At 47.5% G+C, this 16,400-nt stretch overlaps 1 protein-coding gene across 7 annotated transcripts in view; it reads left to right on the top strand.

Moving 5' to 3' along the window:
* Positions 1-6,368, top strand: part of DGKZ (diacylglycerol kinase zeta) — a 202,235-nt gene extending 195,867 nt beyond the window's left edge. For all 7 annotated transcript variants that reach the window (XM_060261192.1, XM_060261190.1, XM_060261189.1 and 4 more), the window contains one exon: positions 3,102-6,368. In XM_060261192.1, the coding sequence (XP_060117175.1) occupies positions 3,102-3,218 (117 nt within the window). In that variant the 3' untranslated portion in view covers positions 3,219-6,368. The remainder of the gene's footprint in view (positions 1-3,101) is intronic.
* Positions 6,369-16,400: the final 10,032 nt, after the last annotated feature.

Here is a 16,400-nt window from a genome sequence, read left to right as displayed (position 1 = left end):
TTTAACTCAACAGAAGAGTTAAATTAGCCTCTTCTGCTGCTGCTGTTGTTTTTTCTAAATGAGGGGCCAGAATGTCTAATTTCCCCTCTTCCCACTCCCTGAGGTCATTGCAAGGACAGTCCTGCTGTTGCAGGCTTTCCTTCTCACAGCTGCAGACTATCAAGCCTGCTAGATAGAAAGATGGTCCAGCAGTGAGGTAAGAAAGAGGGCATTTAGAATTGGCAATTCTGGTAAAATTGCAACAGTGGGGTAGGTTTCTGTTTTCTGCTGTGTATGGCCTTGGGTAAGTAGAGTGGGAATTTTATTTTTGGGGAATGTGTAAATATTCAGTATTTAAGTGCTTGTATGTATGCACAGCAACCAAAAAAGGCAAGGAAAAGATTGTCCCCCCCAAAAAAATCACATTTAGAGTTAGAGAATCACATCTTCTTTGAATACATCAGCCAAGATGCATCCAGTGCCAGAAGAGAGGGAGCAAAGAAATTGGGGTCATCTTTTGATTCTGGCTCTTGGGAGCTTGGGTAGCAGACAGGGAAACAAACATGTACACAACAACCAATAAGCTATGGATAGTCCTGTCTTGGTGCCAGCTAGTTGTGCCCTGGAATTGAGACATGTGTTCAGCTGATGAGACACATCATGTCATGTTTCCCAAAGGCTTCTGAGGCCTGTGTCAATGCTAATGGTGCTGTAAAAGCACTGGCACATTTCAGACAAGCAATAAAACTCTCTGCCAGCTGCACCAAGATATTTTATAGTCAAATCTTGGCAGCTCCTTGCTCTCCTAACTTCAAGCCAAATGGAGCTTTGGTTGGTAGTGGGACAGCAAGGGCTCAAGTGAGAGAGGAACATGGGATTATGAGTATGGACAGCTCCATTTCTGAATAGTACAGAATGTGAAGTAAAAGTGGCCCTTTCTCTGCCTTTAGTTATACGTTCATGTCATAGCCACTGCCAAAGGGAAATAAGCGCTTTGGGATTTGTAAGAAGGTTTCATGTTTATATGGCATGCACTAGTTGGGTTTTGCTCATACGAAGTGAACCATGATGTTGTAGAACAGCATTTGACTCCTCTCCCACCAAATGTTAGCATTCTGCAGTATCGTAAATGAAACATAGTCAATGTTGCCTAGACAGAACCAGATTCCATAATCATGTGGCTGGAGAGCATCAGATAACAGTTACTTGTTTGGGGGGGAGGGGGTCATGCATTCACAGGCACATCTCTTAGATATTCAAAGCTGATATTTTGCCTGATCGGTAAGGTGAGCTCTTTGCAAGGGAAGCCATGTTTATTTAGCAAAAACTTTCATGCTGAAAATGAGTCCATGTGCAGAGGCCCTAGTGTGCACCTCTTGTATGTGAACCTGTGGCTCAGACTTGTAGTTGAGTTTGTACATGCCCTTTGCCTTCTGCCTTTGTCTGTCCATCCTTTTGATAGAGGGAACAGTGGAACTTGTGCTTGTTCCTGCAGCTGCATATGTATGTGTGACAGAGCCTCTGTGTGGCCTGACCATTGTGCACTCCCATGAAATATAGCTGCCAATTGTCCCAGGGACTTGGGATCCCTTCCTGCCTCGCCATGACTGCCTTCTGCCTGCTAGGATGTGAGAGCCAGTGTGGGAGACTTGTCCTCTCTCGCTTTCAATGGAGGCGGCAGACAGCCAGGTTTCCTTGGCCTTTCTCAGCAATGAGTTTGTTCAACACTGTGGAGTGTGGGGGTAGTTAATGAGGGGGAGGGAAAAGTTGGTGGAGTGGGGGAGAAAGAAGGGGGAGAGACATGGCTGAAAGCTGTTAACAGATTTGCTTTTTATGGAGTGCAGGAGTTCATTAGTGGACGTAGTCCAGATGGCTGCAATAAGTTCATGAAATGTGAGCCTCCTCGGGGGATCAGGAGCGCTAGCGAGGCTGTGGGGGTGGGAGGTGGAGGGATGGTATTTCAGGGCACTCCCCAGGCACACACCTCACCCCAGCCCACCCCCACTCCTTTTGCTTATATTATCCTAGCTTCCACAGAGCAAGAAAGTAAGCTGGCTATTTCAAATGTTTCATTGTACGACTATGCAAACCTTTTGCCTTTTTCTGTTTACATGCTCAAAAGTGGGGATGTACAAACACGAGCTTTTATTTTACCAGCAGATAAGTTGTGCTGTTGATGGGGGAGGGCATATTTGAAGACTTATCTCACCTAACAAACCTCAAGCATCCCCTACCAACACACTCCTCTGGTTTCCAGCCTTGCTCTTCCTCCTCCTCCGCCTTCTGTTGAGGCAGTGCAATCACAGACATTTCTAGGGAACCTCTGTCTGCTCATAGCTACCTTTGCACATATATTCCACCTACATATCTGAGCAAATACATCCCTCCGTTTATAAAAATTTTTGCATACAATTGCTGCCGTTTTAAGTTAGGGATACAAAGTGCAGCATATGCATGAGGGTGTCTTCACTGACAATTTGGATCATTGCAGAACTTGATTAACATTCTTTATTGCCTGTACATTTTCAAGCTTTCTGTTGCAAGGCTAGGTTGAGGACTGAAGAAAGCAGTCCAGTTTTAGAAAGAAGCTTCCAAGTGGAAATGGTGTGTGATTTCTGAACTCAGTGACCTCTCCTTTGCCATATTTTGTCCCTCATCCTTGAACATGTCTTAAAGCCTCTTCTGCTGCATTCCCAAGAGGAAGTAGACCTGAGTGGAATCCCACACATGCAGCATCCCAGTAGTCAGGTGTCCTCTTATCAGGCTTCATGTCTTTCCACAGGTCAAGTAAAGTCTCCTAATTGCTGGGTGTCTACAGAACCACATGTATAGTAAGATTTTTCTGACCATGGTAACTTCTCTATCAAGTCCTCCAAAGATTGGCTTTGACTTTGTTATAGTATATGGGCACCTGTACATGGCAAGCCCAAAAAGTCACTGAATAGCAGTGACAATGCAGAGTCTCCAGCCCAGCATGGTGGGATACCCTTGACATGGCATGTGGCAGTATTTTTTTTATCTATGCAGCAATAATTACTGTGGAGAAGACCTAAAAAACCTCAGTGTGGTCCAGAAAGTTTCTGCTTTGATATCTCTTTTTTCCCCCCTCCTTCTTCCTGCAGGGAGATACACCCAAGCACAGAGCCGAGAAGGCAAATGATCCTGACCTGGCTGCCTACCTCGAAAACCGACAGCACTATCAGATGATCCAACGGGAAGATCAGGAAACGGCGGTGTAGGACTCAGTGTGCCTTATCCCTGCCTAGGGGAGCAGGAGCAGAGTGGCGTAAGAGCCAGGCCAGCTTTTCCTTGAGTATCCAGCATGGGGAGGATCAAGAGCTACATTTGAGCTTGGCCATGGCACTGTTATTTATTAGTGTAGTGGGTGTTGAGCAATGCTGACTCCGTGTTCCTCCACCACATTCCATGGATGGGCTCTGCTGCTAAATGTTCCCTCACTTCCTGCCTCCAGGGCAATAGAGGGCCATTTCTATTCCCTCAAAGCATTGGGAAAGAAGATCCCTTCTTATGATGCCCCTGCACCTGCTGTGTGATGTCTCCAAGTGGCAGTGTCTGCAGCCCATTCTGGTCTTGTCCTGGCCAGTTGCAGCCACCCCCTTCAGATACCCAACAGCGATCGCTGCCTTTCTCAATAGTTCTACCACTGGTGGTGTGCATAGCCTAGATATATGCTGTCAGTGGAAATTGCCATTGCAGTTCATGAGACAGAAATATGTTCTGCAACCTGCCTTTTAACTATACATTTCAGCATTCAGCTGCTTGTGTGGACTTTGGCCAGCAGTCACATGGGCAAGTACCTGAAGCAAACTCTGGACCAGTCTTGCATCCTTTCTTTTGTAGCACAATGTTCTCCTGGTTTCATTTCCCTTGTCAGTGGGCTCCATACTGCATGTAATCCTGTGAAGGGAGCTTTAACCTAAGAGGAGGGAAGCCCCTGCTATTTCCAGGCAGCACCATTCACATAAATCTATTCCCTGCAAGGTGACTGATGAGCTGCTGTACTAGAACTGAAGAGCAAAGTGCCTGTTGCCTGCCTTTGTTCCTCTCAAGTTTTCTTTTTTTCTGTTCTGCCCCTCTTCTTCAACTACTTGCTTATTTGGAACAACAGCGCCTGAGTTATAAAAGCTGGTGTTGAAACAGCAGGGAGTTAGTTACCTGAGAGGGGGTGTTCAGATCTCACCTTGAAATAGACCATCTGCTGTTGTCACAGTTAAGGGCAGTCTTCTGATTTTCTTTGTAAAGGGAAAACCCTTTTTTTGTTCAGGGACAATATGACTGCTCCTTTAATACACAAAGATAAGGGGATCTGAATCCATCAACCAGTTCTAATTGCACATTATATCCATTTATCCTAGGGCAAAGAGCTAGAGATATTAACTGTAAGAGTGAAGGAAAAAATTCTGCATAGCCCCCAAATTTCTGTTCACAGTAGTCTTTGAATTTTGTTCTTGGGTTCAGCCCAAGTTCACATGTATATGCACACTTGTGAGTGAGAAAATCAGTCTCCTGCTGCCCTGGATTTATCCTGAATCATTTCAATATAGTGTTCCATTCCTTTAGAGAAAGCAGATGCCCTGTTATTTGGCCTGAAGCACTATTGCAAGCATATCCTGCTTCTCTTCCTAAGTCTATCAGTTCTAACTCTTGGTCCATTTTTTTGTTGTTTTGGTTTTACTAAAGAAAAAGTTGAAGGAACTCATATCTTGCAGTGATCTAGCATGGGCAGAATCCTGTTTTCAGCTAAATCTGAACCAAAATATTCTGGAACATTTAAATCTAACCAGCCTAAACATCTCTAGATGCTAAGATGCTTGTTTCTACCATGCTCAAGATGTACTGAGCAAGTTGCCAGCAGGCCTGGCACAAGTTCCACATGGAATGGGAGCAAGAAGCATGGAGACTTGTCGCTGGCTGGATTGCAGTCCTGTAAGCAGCCGATCCTGTCAGAAGGTTGGGGTCGAGAACTCTGTTTAGACTTAGGAAGTATATTGAAAGTTCTTAAAATTCTAGTTCGAAGGCAAGAACATTTGAACCTCAGTAAGCTAATTGTGTTCTGAAAATGAATGTCTTCCTCTAGGATAATGGCAGCCTTGGGTGGCAAGAGAGTACAACGTATCATTGATTTGCAAAATAAGCTTTTTCTTATTAAAATTATTTGATATTGGTGCATCTTTGAAAGGTGTGACAGTCACTGGTAAGTTGACCAGGTGGGAAAGTTTGCATGCACATCAGTCAGTGTTACAGATACAAGAGTTGGGGGTGGAGGAGATGAACTGCAGAGATTACCCACAGTTATTTTCCACTTTTTGAAAGATTCCACCAGAGATTGGGGTAAAGAACTGCCTATTGTTCATCCAGCCATCATTCCTCATCAGAGACTTACTTGTGTGTGTCTGGAAACTTACCTTCTTTAAAGACTTCTTCCTGTATTAAGTACTCCTGTGATTACAGAAGTGTTGAGAATTGTTGAGATGGCTGCTGGTGTTTTGTCAGTGCCCATGTATCCTTTTGAATCCTTTTGGAAGGTTACTTTGCCATCTGACTGTGTCCCATTTCCCGACCAAGAGAACCAGGCAACTAAGACTCCACACAAGCACAATTAAACACTCTGTTCCTGGATGAGTGGTGGGCAATCCTAAACCAGAAGGTTATTCAAATACTGTAATTTCTGTGATACTTGTATCTTGCCCTGTTTTGCTCTCCACAAGTACGATTAAACATCTGAGGCTTTTATGGCAAACAGACATGGTGCAGCCTCACAGCCACCACATTCAAATGGATGCCGCTAAAGATGGTTCCTGGTTCTCCTCTTGGATGATGGATACTGCAGCTCAAACAGATAATGACATTGTTATGCTGTAAACAGTCGAGCAAGGTCCTACCACCAAGCTGTGGCGGGGAATATGCTTTGGTCTTCTTAAAATTGGGAAACTGCTTTCCTAAAGCTGGATGTTCAGGCCAGTCTCCTGGAAGCATTTACACACCATAAGCCCTGCTGTTGTCTTCTCATCCCTCCTTTTATATGCTCCTCTGAGACTTTGTACAGGTAGTTCAAAAGCACACTGTTTCCCCATCTCCTCTGTATGTGTGTTTGTGCACGTGTGCGTGTCTAAAGCAGAGTTGCTGTGCAATTCAAATTTTGGCTTATTTTTATTCTGAGAGGGAGGAGTGTTTCAGAGGGTGGATTTTATTCCCTGTGCAATACCTACTTCTTTTGTTTCCTAGATTCTGTATTAGAACACTTTGAATTGATTGTAGTTTTTTGTAACTGTGTTGGAAGCTTGTGCTTCCATTCGCTTTTCTCTTTCACAGTTTAAATGTTTTGTTGAGTTTTGCCATTAAAATACAAGGATGGATATTTTACTTCATCTCTTTTGAATGTGATGATGATGTTCATCATAGTTATTTTGTACTCTGAGTAAAAGCTTGAGACTTGTTCTAGTTTATAAAGGGGGCCTCTTGGGTTGACATAATCCATTATCTGTGTTACTAACTATTCCATTTCAGCCTCTGATAATCCCAAACTTCAGCCCTGCAGATCTTGTCAGGCGTGTGCTTGACCTCCAGATAGGTTCTCATGATTTGCACCATAAATGTTGCTTGTGTTTGGAGGGAAAAGCATGGCCAGTGTTGCATGGCAAGGGCCATGTTGCATTTATGTTTCAGTTCTGGTGCTGGGAGCCATTATAGATAGTGGTTTCCAAGCTATAACTATATTAGCAACATTGCTCACTGGAGTGAGCAAGTAACATTTCTACATACTTGGAGGAATCCCCAGGTTTGCAAAAAAGACAAAAAATAAAGACTGACCAAAAGAAATTGGGAGAGCAAAAAACCTTAAAGTCTTGATATGGACTGAAAATACTTCAATAAGGACACTGTTGACAGCAGATAACAATAATTAAAGGAGAAGGGATGAAGGGGAAGAGAAATTGGCCTTCACAAGTTCCTGAGATCTTATTGAATTCAGGAGGGGAAGATGTTGAGGGGTTAGATGGGCCCTCAGTCCTACATTATACCTCACTCCTTGAGTTCTTCATAGGCCCTCCATTTTTCACATCCTACAGCTCAGTATTGGTAAATTCCAGCAAACAGTATTGTGCTGTATTAAAGGGAGAAAAAATTATGACATTCATTTTGTTGGCATGTATCTACTAGGGATGTGCAAAAAAAAAAAAATTCGGAATTACACGGATTCGGAAGTATACGGGGAAAAAGATTCGGATTCCCCGTATACTACTGAATACCGTATTCGGAATAGCTGCATATACGGTAATGTGCGGCTATTTCCGAATATACAGCCCTATTATACCCTATGGGCCATTGAAATCAATGGCAAATAGGGTATATTTGAAGCTGCCTGGAGGGGGGGGTTGAGGGAGAGCCCCCAAATTTTCAGGGGACCTGCAGGGGACTCTCCCCTCCAACCCCCCCAAGTCCCAAAAAGATTGGGCCAGGGGATCCCATTCCAGGGGCACCCAAAGAGGGTGCCCCTATTCCATCATTATACCCTATGGGCCATTGAAATCAATGGCAAATAGGGTATAATTGAAGCAGCCTGGAGGGGAGGGGGTTTGAGGGAGAGCCCCCAAATTTGCAGGGAACCTGCAGGGGACTCTCCCCTCCAACCCCCCCAAGTCCCAAAAAGATTGGGCCAGGGGATCCCATTCCAGGGGCACCCAAAGAGGGTGCCCCTATTCCATCATTATACCCTATGGGCCATTGAAATCAATGGCAAGTAGGGTATATTTGAAGCCGCCTGGAGGGGAGGGGGTTTGAGGGAGAGCCCCCAAATTTGCAGGAGACCTGCAGGGGACTCCCCAGCATGCAATCCCCCTGGCCCCAAAAGACAGCACCCATCTGTGGGCACCCCAAAAGGAACACTGCTCCCAGTGGTGAGAAAAAACCAATTAGAGCACTTCCTCACTGCAATTGTCGTGGGAAAAGTGGCTCTGGGGAGCAGGAGGTTTTGAGGAGAGCCCCCCAAACTGCTGTGCAGCTTCAGGGCACTGTCCCACACAAAACCCACAAGGCCAAAAAAAAAATTGGACCAGGGGGTCCAATTCCTGGGGCACCCAAAGCCAAACCTAACTTCACACCAGGGAATCTCTATAGGACCCAAATGCACTACATCCCTCTATCTACTCTATGAACCCTGCAGGCCTGGAACCAATGTAAACCCAGTTGCCAACATCACCGCCACACAAAACACAATCTGCTCAAGGTCTGCTCTGCAGACCTGTCTGCAGCAAACCCAGATTCCAGCTCTCCAGCCCTGCCCCAAACAACACGGGGAGAGCTGGCCAACCACAAAAAGCCTGCTGGTTCCGGGTCTCTCACCCAGGTGCCAGCTTCCCTGCCACAGAACACACAATCTACAGATGCCAGCTCTCCAGCCCTGCCCCAAACAACACGGGGAGAGCTGGCCAACCACAACAAGCATGCTGCCTCTGGGTCTCTCACCCAGGTGCCAGCTTCCCTGCCCCAAACAACACAACTCTAGTCTCAAACAAGAGAAGTGGTGGACCACCACACCTAGCTCTACATCATTCTGTAACACAAAGCAAGAAGCATTTTGACTTACCTTGAGTGATGGATTGTTGGCTGGTCCCGGCTCTTTCGCGTTACCCAGGGTGCACCACGAGGAGGCGAGCCAGAATTGCACCCCAAATGAGGAAGATCACTGGGAGGGCCTCAGATTATGTGAGAGGAAGGCAACCATTCCTTCTCTCTCAGCTCAGCAGTAACACACCAGCATCACTGTCCCATTAGAGGGACCTCAGCATTGGTATGGCTGCTGGCTGCCTGTCATCATCACTGGCACCTCCCTCTTTCTTCCTCCTGCCCCTGAAAAAAAACTGGGTGGGTTATCCTGGCTGGGCCTGTGTGTGCTGTCGGTTACAGTTGGGGGCTGCAATGGCCCTTTCAGAATTATTAGGCATGTGTGGATGGAGGACTGGAGAAATTTGGATCGCTTTGCAGTTTTTAAACCAGCATTCACTTTTGGTTTGGGGAGGGATGAGAGGGGTGGGGGATGCACTGCCAATCAATTTGTGAGTGAGTTTTTGGGCTGTCTTTGGACTCTAGTCAGTTTTTATTGGAGGAGCGTTTTACAACCATCTTCCAAGCGCGGGCCAAGAGAGGATGCAGGCACAAGTAGGTGCTCACTTCATTCAATCTCAAAGTCCATGTCTGGGGAGCCGAACATTGGCAAGTTGACCTTCAGGAAGATCAACTGCTGAACTGTCCAGGGTTGCAGGCGATTGCGATGTGGGCAGACAATGTCGCCCATATGTGAAAAGACGTGCTCGCTCTGCACGCTCGTCGGTGGGCAGGAGAGGAACGCCTTGGCCACGGAGGAGAGGGCCGGCCAGACCCCCTCCTTCGTGACCCAGTAGTCCAAAGGAGACGCTTCCTGCGGCTCGAGGGGCTCAAAAAGATAGTCCCTCACCATCGCAGCACCCGTCTCCGCTCTCAGTGCCCTACCGCTCCTAGAGGGGCCAACGACCCGCCCGATGAATGTCACCTCAGCACTCCTCGTGGCGTGAGTCTGGTGGGAAACACTGCCTAGCTGGGGAGGCTGGGGATGAACAACAGCAGCGGAAGTCGCAGATGAGCTGCTTCCACCCCCCTCCTCCTCAACTATCGGCACTAGGCCCCCCCTGACTCTGGAACACTCGACCTTCTGGGAGAGCTCGTCTCGCCAGCGATCGAGCTCGTTGGCCCGCTCGGCGACTGTGCCCTTAAGGCGCGGGTCTAACATGGTCGCCATCATGTAGACCTTATCCTGGGTGAAAGTCTGAAAGCGGGCCTCTAGCCCAACCTGCAGCCTAACAACCAGGGCGCACACCACTGGAAGAACATCTGCACGGCCTTGAGCTGGCACTAGAAACGAGGCCAGGTCCTCACGGGCCATCTGGACCATGGGGACGACCAGTGCGATGCTTGCCTTGTCAGACGAGAGCATTTCTGTGTAGGTCTTGAAGGGCCCAAGAACCTCCACAGTCTGAGAAATGACCACCCAATCCTCTTGGGTGAGACGGTTCTCATCCCGAAAGACCCTCGTCTCAGAGACAAAGGCATCCAGGGCTGCTCTCTGCTCCACCATGCGCTCCAGCATGGCGCAGGTGGAGTTCCAGCGTGTGCTGACGTCACCGAGCAGGCGGTGCCATGGCACACCTGTCAGTGTCTGTTTCTCACGCAGCCAATACGAGTTCGTATTGCTGCGTGAGAAGTAACCCGTGATGTACCGACATTTCTGGAGCAGAAGTCGGTACTCATGGGTCGCGGCTTGATACAGACGATCCTGGTTTTTCGTCTGTCCCAACGCATCCTTGACCACGAGGTGGAGAACGTGGGCCACGCAAGGAAGGCGTTTTAGGCCTTCACGCTGGACAGCCGCCTTGATGTTTGAGCCACCATCAGTCACCACGAAGCCCTTGGCGACGTCCCCGCTGCCTACCCAGCCCTCTAACTGCTGTGAGAGGATGGCTCTGAGAGTGTCCGCCGTGTGCGGTGTGTCGACTGCTTCGGCGTGCAGCAAGGCACAGTGATAGCCGGCCCGGCGGCCCTGACCCTGCCTGTCACTACTGCCACCCCGCACCTCACTGGGTTGCCACCAATGCGCAGTCAGGGAGAGATACCCCTCGAACGCATGTTTGGAGGTCCAGATATCTGAGGTGAAATGAACAGTCCCCCCGGCAGCACGGGACAAATCCTCCTTCACCACAGATCTGGTCGCCCTGAAAAGAGCTGGCACAATGGTCCTGCTAAGGGTGGTTCTAGCAGGAATTTTGTACCAGGGCGCCAGGTACTCCAGCAACCCCCGCACCCCAGGATTCTCGACAACTGAAAACGGAAGCCCATGGGCGACCGACCTGGCAAGGTGCCAGGCGATCACCCTCCTGCTGTGCCTGATTCCCCCTCTTGGCACAGAGGTGCTCCTACCAAACATCTCAGGCAGAGATGCCTGGCGTCCCTGTTCTCCCACGGAACGCTCCTGGAGAGCGGGGGTAGTCGCGATGGGACGGACCCCCTGGCTGGGTGGTGGTGTTGTCCGCTTGGACAACACAGCACCAGCCTGCTTCTCCCCCTTAAGAAGCACCCCCGGGTGGTGCTTCCGCAGGTGATTCCGCATCCCCCCCGGAGTCAGGTGGGCAGGGTCCCGCCCACGACTGATCCGGGCCCTGCACAGCTTGCACTGTGCATAACGTGGATCCTCCATACGTTGGAAATGCTTCCATACTTCAGAGGTGAACGGATGCCCAAACTGACTGGCAGGTTGGGTGTCCGGAGCCACCTCCTTTGAGGTGCTCGGGGGAGACACATCGTGCCTCGGTGTGGCAGGAGGGGCTGGCCACCGGGGGGAAGTGGGCGGAGATGGAGGCACCTCGTGTGTCTCCATCTCTTCCCCCTCCACCCCATGCGGCCTCCCCTCCTGGCCATCCCCTGAAGGTCTGCTGGTGCCCGAAGGAACCGAAGAAGGGGGCTGGTCCTCCTCAACCAGCTTCTCCTCCAGCTCCTGCACGACACTCTCCACCCTCCTTGGGGTGATCGTTTTGGACAGAAAATTGTCCCCAAAGCTCATCTCCAAGGAGGGCTGCTCTTGCTGTCCCTCCTCCAGCTGCTGAGGCTGAGTGACATCAGCTGGAGGAGTGACTGCCCAAGCAGCAGACCCCTGTGCAGTGCCAGCACCTAATGGCACCTTTGCTGGGGGCGCCCCAGCAGCAGCCTCGATGAAGGGCCCAAGGCGGGCCTTCTTCTTCATCACACTCCAGCCAGAGGTCGGAGTGCTGGAAAGCGGCTGTGGAGTGGCCCCACGCACAGGTGGGGGGAGACCTGGGTCCTCCCCCTCCCCTCCACCCCTCTAGTCTTCTCCTTGGCCTTGCCCCCAGGGCCCCTCTTCTGCTGCCTGTCACTCATGTCACCCTTGGCCAGTCTCACAGAACCTGAACTGAGAGTGGGGTTTTTTACAAACCTAACTCACTGCACTGTACCCTGAACCAACAGGTGCCCTGACTTCTTTTTAAAAAACCCTCCCACCAAAGCTTGTTTATTTGTTTTTTTGGTCCCTAACCTGTCCTTCTTTGGGTTGGGGTAGTAGTACTCTGGTAAAGTTTAGGAGACTAGGCGATCCTGCCTCTACCTGGCTGCAGTTTTTAAAAGGCTACCTTGAGATGAAGGCAATCCTTGTTATATCCTCCTAGTTAAACTTCTCCTAACTAGATCCTGGGACAAACCTGATTTCCTTGCAAACTAGAAATCAGGTGTCCCCTATAACTAGAGAGAAGCTGTGGTTTACCCTATGGAAATCTAAGGATGCACCGGCTTTCAGTGGCTGAAAGCAAGATGCACTGCAACCCTAGTCTCTTTAAAAGGGAGCCTGATGTGGCCTATTAGTCACGCTGCCTTTTATGAGAAACCTAAAGACTTTTTAAAGCACCCCTATCTGGCCTACTTGAATTGTGAAAGGAGATAAAGCCCTAAACTGGATTAATTTTGTTTTAAATTTCAAAAAAACACGATCCCTAAAAACACCCTTATTAGTGGGGCAGCCTATTTAGTGGCCCTAGCCAAACCGAGAGCACACTCAGATTCCAAAAATCACTCTATAACAACAAGAAAGTGACCCAGCCCACACACACCCTCGCCAACCCCCACACCAACCAGAGGTAATTTTAAAAAACCAAAACAAAACCAGCAGAATCACAAAAGGCCAAGCAAACCAACTCAAGTGTTTAAAAAGTGGCCTTTCACCAATAAGAAAAATTAAGCCAAATCAGTCAACAACACCCCCCCCCACCCCCAAACCAAGAAAAGTGACAACAGGGGAAAAAAGGCCAAGCAAAGCAACTCAAGATTTTAAAAAGTGGCCTTTCACCAATAAGAAAAATTAAGCCAAATCAGTCAACAACACCCCCCCACCCCCAAACCAGGAAAAGTGACAACAGGAAAAAAAGGCCAAGCAAAGCAACTCAAGATTTTAAAAAGTGGCCTTTCACCAATAAGAAAAATTAAGCCAAATCAGTCAACGACACCCCCCCACCCCCAAACCAGGAAAAGTGACAACAGGAAAAAAGGCCACGCAAAGCAACTCAAGATTTTAAAAAGTGGCCTTTCACCAATAAGAAAAATTAAGCCAAATCAGTCAACAACACCCCCCCACCCCCCAAACCAAGAAAAGTGACAACAGGAAAAAAAGGCCAAGCAAAGCAACTCAAGTTTTTAAAAAGTGGCCTTTCACCAATAAGAAAACTCAGGCCAAATCAGTCAACAACACCCCCACCCCTAAAACCAGAACCAGGAAAAGGGGGACAAAAGTGGCTTTTTAAACAATGAAAATTAGGCCAAACAGCACCCCTGCCAATAACCTGAAGATAAAAGTAACACAGCAGCAATACAACACAGCAGCAACAAATCAAACAATGAAACAGTCAAAAACTCAACTTTTAATAATACAGGAACTCCCCCCCCCCAAAAAAAACCCTTCACCCTAACCCCAAAAAATCCAAGCCACCCAAATCAGGAGAAGTAAAAGGACACTGCACTTTAAAAAGTCCTCTCACTAAATTAAGATATGGGCAAATTAGCAAAAAAACCCCACCCCAGGCCCCCACCTCCAGCAGAACCTAACCCAACCCCAAATAGGCTACCCTACCCACCCAGTACTCACCCACCCAAATGTGAACAAGTAAAGGGACTCTAGTCCTTTTACCAACAAAAACTAAAACAAGAACCCCCAAACTGTCTTACCTTGTCTTCTCTGAGTCCAGGGAAGTAAGGCTGAGTGAGAGAGCAGCAGGCAGCAGCAGCTGAAGCCAAGGGCCAGCCACCAGCAGCAGCACAATCTCTCTCACACACACCAAGCCACACACCAACACAGCAATGGAGGAGTCCAGCAGGAAGACTCCTTAAAAAGGTTCTCTGGCCCTACAGAGAGCAATTTCAAAAAATAGCACTGCTCTCTGATTGGCCAGACAACAGTGCTTACTTGGATACCCAAGTAAGCAAAAGATCAAAAATAACAACAATGTAGCTGATGGCTGGGCCATCAGCTACACAACAGCCCTGCAAAGCATGCATTTGCAATGCATTTTGCAAATGCATGCTTTGGATTGGCTGCTGGGGCTCCTCTTCCCCCTCCCCCCCTCCCTGATCCCAGGGAGGCTATGGGAGAGGCGGGAAGAGGCCACTAAAGGTGGGAAAGCAGCTCCTTTGAGGCTGCAGAAGCCATTCCCGCCTTTTGTTTTGACACAGCTTTGACAGCCGTATACTTCCGAATAGCTATTCGGAAGCATACGGCGAGCCGTATTCGGCTGCCGCATAATAGGCGGCAATGGGAATCGGCTACAGCCGATTCCGAATACAGCCAAATCAGTGTTGATTCGGCTGTATATTCGGTTCGGCCGAACCGAATGCACATCCCTAGTATCTACTTCATCAGAGAAATGTGTGTGAAATGCAGGTAGATAAAGATGGAATGGATAGAAATTTTCAGCAAGGTATAAATGCTAAATTAGAACCTAAGAAGCAGTGTTTGGACCAGAGATGGCTAACCTTTTTTGGGGTGTAACACTGGACACAAGGATGCATATCCTTTCCCACATTCATCAGTAACTTGGCTGAGACTTGTACAGGCAAAATCTAAGGAGGAGGAGGAAGTTTGAGTTTTTACCATGCCCTTTACTTGGAGTCTCAGAGCCTTCCTCTCCCCATAACAGACACCCTGTGAAGTAAGTGGGGCTGAGAGAGCTCTCGATAGAACTGCTCTTGAGAGAACGGCTCTGAGACAACTGTGACTGACCCAAGGTCACCCAGCTACCTTCATTTGGAGGAGTGGGGAATCAAACCCAGTTCCCAGATTAGAGTCCGCCACTCTTAATCACTACACCAAACTGGCTCTCAGTTTGCCAGAAGCTCTACCATCTGCTCAAATGTCAGTATTATATTTCTTGCATGAGAGGGTCTGACCAAGTTAAAATGGGCTAAGTGACACTACAAAAAGTTCCAGCAGCTCCAGTATGGGATCACAATCTTGGCTCTTTTAAATTCCGACTCCATCTTTTTATTCCCCCCTTCCCATATTTATTTTATTTACTGAGCTCTCTTACCCTGTTTCCTTCTACAAAGACTCAAAGTAGCTTACAACTTTTTAAAAAAAACACTCATGAAAATACTATATACCATAAAAACCCAGATCAGAGTAATATAATCTTGTCAGCCTTACAAAATCTCATGAATGTTAACAGTTCCACAGATCATATGCCTCCACCATATGGGCCCCCTATTGTGCAGCTGCATTCTAGTAGACCTGCATAAAGAGACAGCAAAAGGGAACTGCTATGGAGAAGGTGTTGCCCTACATCCATGCAGGAAGAAGTCATCCTTCAAGAGGCACTCCTTGGGAGAAACACTTGACTACTACACAGTTCAGTCTTTATGCAGAAGGCTAATGTATTTCAGCAGTACTTGCAACAATGTGCATAAGATTGCAGCTGTGAAGCCTGTGATCTAACAAAAAGCAGATAAGCCTTTGTTTAGCTGAGGTGTTCACTTTTGTGTGTGACGTATTGAGCTGGGACTCCCTGAAGGCTAAAACATTTATTTTATTCTGGCACGGGGTAGCAAGTTTGTATGTTTATGAATCAGACTTTCCTCTTCATTTGTAATAGCAGATTTGCTCAGTTGGAATTTTTAATCAGCAATGTTTATTTTGGAGCTCTTCAAAAGAGCATTTTGGCATTCACATACCAATAAACCACTTGGCCCTATCTCCTAAAAGGATATGTGGTTTGAAGTGAAGACCAAGGCCTGCTTGTAATTCTGTTCCTAGTTTAGTATGCTGACTCATATAGGGGGGAATATCTCATTTCCTCTCTCAGTGTTCCTCTCTGTAAGTAGAAGATAACATTCCAGAATACCACAAGCAAGTATTCTGAAAGGCACTTTAAGATTTGCACCTTAAAAACAGTATCTGACACTAATCCAATATGCATAGAAATAATTACTATCTCACACAAAAATCTGGGTCTAAAGAGAGTGATGTACATTCAATTTGCTTTGGGTGTTTTCAAGAACAGAAAGGAAGAATGCAAATTAGCTAAATAGAAAGCTGAGCAACTGAATGGGGAATATGCATTTTAATTGAGGCTCATATTTGACCTTTATTATGGTACACGCCTATAAACGTGTTTTAAGAATCATCTTCAAATAGTATCTTTCTTGTCACAGGTGCAGAAAATAAGAGAGTTCCCTTCATCTTCTGAAGAGAAGTTGAAGTTCTCAGTGTGCAACAGACAGCAGCACACGAGACTGCAAAAGAATAACAAATTATTGTGCTCCAAAATCCCTTCTCTTCACCTATATTCTTTAGAGACAGTTTTCAGCACCATGAGCTCATA

Source organism: Heteronotia binoei, chromosome 21, assembly GCF_032191835.1.
Source record: "Heteronotia binoei isolate CCM8104 ecotype False Entrance Well chromosome 21, APGP_CSIRO_Hbin_v1, whole genome shotgun sequence".
NCBI classification, from domain to species: domain Eukaryota; kingdom Metazoa; phylum Chordata; class Lepidosauria; order Squamata; family Gekkonidae; genus Heteronotia; species Heteronotia binoei.
This window is presented reverse-complemented; position numbering and strand designations above follow the sequence as displayed.